The sequence below is a fragment of the Ictalurus furcatus genome, chromosome 24, assembly GCF_023375685.1.
Source record: "Ictalurus furcatus strain D&B chromosome 24, Billie_1.0, whole genome shotgun sequence".
Classification (NCBI taxonomy): domain Eukaryota; kingdom Metazoa; phylum Chordata; class Actinopteri; order Siluriformes; family Ictaluridae; genus Ictalurus; species Ictalurus furcatus.
This window is the reverse complement of record NC_071278.1, coordinates 10,352,923-10,357,757: the sequence shown is the minus strand read 5'-3', so window position 1 is coordinate 10,357,757 and position 4,835 is coordinate 10,352,923. Positions and strand designations below refer to the sequence as shown.

At 42.7% G+C, this 4,835-nt stretch overlaps 1 protein-coding gene across 2 annotated transcripts; it reads left to right on the top strand.

The window, feature by feature from the left end:
- The first annotated feature begins 335 nt into the window (after positions 1 to 335).
- actb2 (actin, beta 2) lies at positions 336 to 4,095 on the top strand. 2 transcript variants are annotated; one of them, XM_053612537.1, is made up of 6 exons: positions 336 to 490; positions 1,785 to 1,914; positions 2,022 to 2,261; positions 2,582 to 3,020; positions 3,107 to 3,288; positions 3,380 to 4,095. In XM_053612537.1, exons 2-6 carry the CDS (start codon positions 1,792 to 1,794, stop codon positions 3,521 to 3,523), a joined length of 1,128 nt encoding a protein of 375 aa, XP_053468512.1. In that variant the 5' UTR covers positions 336 to 490; positions 1,785 to 1,791; the 3' UTR covers positions 3,524 to 4,095. The 2 variants fall into 2 exon arrangements, with proteins under 2 accessions (XP_053468512.1, XP_053468513.1); XM_053612538.1 differs by having other exon boundaries at positions 393 to 490; positions 1,790 to 1,914.
- Positions 4,096 to 4,835: the final 740 nt, after the last annotated feature.

Sequence of the window (4,835 nt, the reverse complement as noted above, 5' to 3'; positions counted from 1 at the left end):
AACACATCATGCAGCCATTTAGCCTGTTGTCCATTACCAAAGCTTAGTTCATTCATTTCACACACTGTTCATTTTCACACAAAACCGTGTTATTTTTACCCAATCAAAGGTACTAAAGAATGTGTTTAGATATAGATTTTTCGCCGAAAATAAATCAATAAATAAAATAAATAACTGGACATTTTCTCATTATGGGTTAACCAGGCCTCTTTTCCTCTACAAGCCTAGCTTCCCCTTCTTTTTCACTCTCAAGTTGCAAGAAGCCAGTGTAGCAATGTGCACGCGACAGCCGGGTGTGTGACGCTGGACCAATCAAAAGGTAGAGATCCGAAAGTTTACCTTTTATGGCTCGAGCCGGGCATGTGCAGCAGTATAAAAACACGCGCCCAGCGCTCCCACTTCACTTTGAGCTCCTCCACACGCAGCTAGTGCGGGATATCATCTGCCCAACTAATTTTTTTTCTTAAGCCGACAAACCCCAAACCTTAAGGTAAGGTTTTCATTGTATTATTATTATTATTATTATTATTATTATTATTATTATTATTTAATTGTATGCAAATAAATGCTTCATTTAATTGTGTAGGTTTAATTTAAACTTGAATCCTAAAATTATGAAGTCCCCCCCCCCCCACATTTTGATTTACTGTAATATCCCTGCAGTAATAAAATACTACTTAATTTGACCGTAAATTCCCTGAACCTTGTAATTTGGTCGCATGACCAACTATTAAACAGTTGGCTTGTGCACGCGCGATTATAAAACCAATTCTAAAAAATCGTTGTCTTGCTTATTAAATATTTGAAAGTGTTTTACTGTCTGTGGCTGTGTTGAAATTCATATTTTGGCGTTACTTGGCGTGTTTTCTCTCCTCGTTCTCTAATGTCCTCGCTGCAGTAGGGTGTGACCTACTTGGTTAACGTTACTCCATGGCTACTAGCTAGCATGCTAGCTTATATTCACTAGGCGCCATAGCTGGCCGCCCTTCACACATTAAAGCACAAATGTCTCCGCAGTAACTAAAATTGATTGGTGTTTCGGTTAGCCATCGATTTTTTTTTTTTAAACATTTTTTTTTGTCCTTTTTAAAATGCAGTAGAGATTTGATCTATGTACCAACCACGCCAGTGTTAGAAGTTCATACCTTGTCTGGCCGGTTTTTTTTCTCTCCATTGAATCCGACAGTTGGCTGAATTCAAGGTGTGGCACACTTCATTTAACCGGCTGTTAGACTGTAACGGCTTAGTTTGCGTGTGAGTCTGCGCAATAGCACCAGTTTCTAGCTTATGCTAGCAACGTGTTCTTTTGAGATTTTAATGAAAAAAGCAGGTCGGGTTTGAGACTTGACTAGCCATTTTGAAGCTGAACGTCACGACTGATTGCGGAGTCGTGACGCAGTATCGTTACCATGGAAGATGCATGCGGATATCTGTTTAAGACAATGAGGCTCTGATGTGTAACTCTTTATTCAGGGAGTGGCCATGGATATGAACTTAGAAGTCCGTTCCCTTTAATTGAAATTACCTTTCTTTCTCTGGCTGAATGCCATACCACCGGCAGTCGCAAAGCGGCTCTCAAACCATTGCCTTATATGGTAATAGCGAGCAAGTGGAGGTACTTCCTTTGTCTGGCGCGCATTGTTTCGCTTTAGCTCCCTCTAGTGGTGACAGAATGAAATGCAGGACTAACAGGAAACCGGAAGTGTGCGTGCTACAGGGTGGTCATGTGTTTACTGGAAGCCCTGCTACTTTGCTGTCAACTTTAATTCTTCTCTCCTGTGTAGTTCAGCCATGGATGATGAAATTGCCGCACTGGTTGTTGACAACGGATCCGGTATGTGCAAGGCCGGATTTGCTGGAGATGATGCTCCCCGTGCTGTCTTCCCATCCATTGTGGGTCGCCCAAGACACCAGGTATAGCTTTTGTTCTTAATTTTTAAAAAATTACACTGCTAACTTGCATTATTTTTCACTTGGTATGGTGAACTTTATCTTTAACTTGATTGTCTTGCTTCTTACAGGGTGTGATGGTTGGTATGGGACAGAAGGACAGCTACGTTGGTGATGAGGCTCAGAGCAAAAGAGGTATCCTGACTCTGAAGTACCCCATTGAGCACGGTATTGTCACCAACTGGGATGACATGGAGAAGATCTGGCATCATACCTTCTACAATGAGCTGCGTGTTGCCCCTGAGGAGCACCCTGTCCTGCTTACTGAGGCTCCCCTGAACCCCAAAGCCAACAGAGAAAAGATGACCCAGGTTGGTTTAGTAATGTTTGAAGTGATGTGACTCTGCCTTTCCCTTGACCTTCTTAAACCCATTACTCTTCTCCTTGAGTTCATCCAATTCATTCACTTTCTCCAGGCTTCATCTCCTCTGAACTCCTGAGTTTCTCATCTATTGGAACCAGCAGGTTATTTCTTTCCCTGCCTGGTCTTTCTGCACTTTATTTTGTGTGCAATCTGTTTACACACGCTTCTCTCTTTAATTCTGACTTGTATTTATTCTAACTAACCGCATGGCCTGTGGTGACAACCTAAAACAAAATGGGGGATTAAACCTTCATTTTCTCATTTCAGATCATGTTCGAGACCTTCAACACCCCAGCCATGTACGTTGCCATCCAGGCTGTGCTGTCCCTGTACGCCTCCGGTCGTACCACTGGTATCGTGATGGACTCTGGTGATGGTGTGACCCACACTGTGCCCATCTATGAAGGTTATGCCCTGCCCCATGCCATCCTCCGTCTGGACCTGGCTGGCCGTGACCTGACTGACTACCTCATGAAGATCCTGACCGAGAGAGGCTACAGCTTCACTACCACAGCTGAGAGAGAAATTGTCCGTGACATCAAGGAGAAGCTCTGCTACGTTGCCCTTGACTTCGAGCAGGAGATGGGCACTGCTGCCTCTTCCTCCTCTCTGGAGAAGAGCTATGAGCTGCCTGACGGACAGGTCATCACCATTGGCAATGAGAGGTTCAGGTGCCCTGAGGCTCTCTTCCAGCCATCTTTCCTGGGTAAGAAGTTAACAAGTGCTGTAGTTAGTGCACTTGTACTGTTTAGTGCTTCTGGAGACCTTGTCTAATACTGTCTTGATCTTCAGGTATGGAGTCCTGTGGAATCCATGAGACCACCTTCAACTCCATCATGAAGTGTGATGTGGATATCCGTAAGGATCTGTATGCCAACACTGTACTGTCTGGTGGTACCACCATGTACCCTGGCATTGCAGACAGGATGCAGAAGGAAATCACATCCCTGGCCCCTAGCACAATGAAAATTAAGGTGAGCTTGGTTTATCCATCACGGGTGGCTGATGAATGAAAAGGCAGGTGAATGCTTTAATGTGAGACTAATGCTGGTCTTGTCTTTGCAGATCATTGCCCCACCTGAGCGCAAATACTCTGTCTGGATCGGAGGCTCCATCCTGGCCTCCCTGTCCACCTTCCAGCAGATGTGGATCAGCAAGCAGGAGTACGATGAGTCTGGACCCTCCATCGTCCACCGCAAATGCTTCTAAACAGACTGTTACCACTTCACGCCGACTCAATCTGCGCAGAGAATACCCTGAAACGACAACATTGGCATGGCTTTTGTTATTTTTGGCGCTTGACTCAGGATCTAAAAACTGGAACGGTGAAGGTGACGGCAATGTTTTTTGGCAAATAAGCATCCCCGAAGTTCTACAATGCATCTGAGGACTCAAAGTACTTTTTTGTTTTTTGTTTTGTTTCTTTTTAGTCATTCCAAATGTTCATTAAATGCATTGTTCAGAAACTTATTTGCCTCTATGAAGGCTGCCCAATGATTGGGAGCATACTTAACATTGTAGTATTGCTTGTATGTAAGTTATGTAACAGAAAACAATGTCTGGGTTTTTGTACTTTCAGCCTTAATCTTGGTCCTTTTTGTTTTCTTTGTGTTACAAAATGGAAATACAAAGCTTTACCTTTTCAAAATGTAAAGGTTCATTCCCCCTTGGGCAAACATAAAAGCTGTATGGAACATGGTGGTGCCAGACACTTGGTGGGGCCAACCTGTACACTGACTTAATTCAATTCCAATAAAAGTGCACATGTGTAAGACGACAAAGCCTTTGTCTAGAGTCTTTTATGAGTTTTTAAAAAGGTGAACAAGAAGCAAGTGCTGATGAAAGGCAGTGGTTCAGTTGATCACAGTGGTGATGCTGTAGCTCTAGTGTTCAGACTGAAATGAACTGCTATAAAATCTCATTGTGTCCACATTACAGATTCTGTATTGTACATGGTTACTGCACTCAGTCTAATCTCTCATAAACTTAAAGGGAATATGATTTATTTCATAACTTAGTTTTTCACCATTTTCCATGGAAAATGCAGGTGCACCAATCCCAGGAACAATTAAAGTGTCCAGATGAAGTCTTAATATTTTTGTACAGTGTGTACATTAATGCTTTATTCAAACTGTTGCTGTCAAAGTATTTTACTTTAGAATCCTTTTATGCTTTCAATCACAAATACTTTGCAGAGAAGCCCTTGTGTTGAACGATTACTGAATAAGTGTTTCAAAAAGGAGGTTTCATTGGCTGATAAATTAGTTGGTTTACTCATACTAATTAACAGATTAGCAGTGTTGGGTTCATGAAAAGGATTTTAAGTATAGGAAACCATGTGTTGTAAGAGAGAGAGCAGTTTGCGGTTCTATTTCAGACCGTACAGCAGATGGCAGTGTGTTCATTCAGCAGATACACAGTACCTGCAGTATCCGCCTTCAGAGTACTGCAGATGTATAATAGCCAACACGCTGCAGAGTACCAGTGTTTCCTCCTGGGAGAGAATGAATGATGTTGCTCT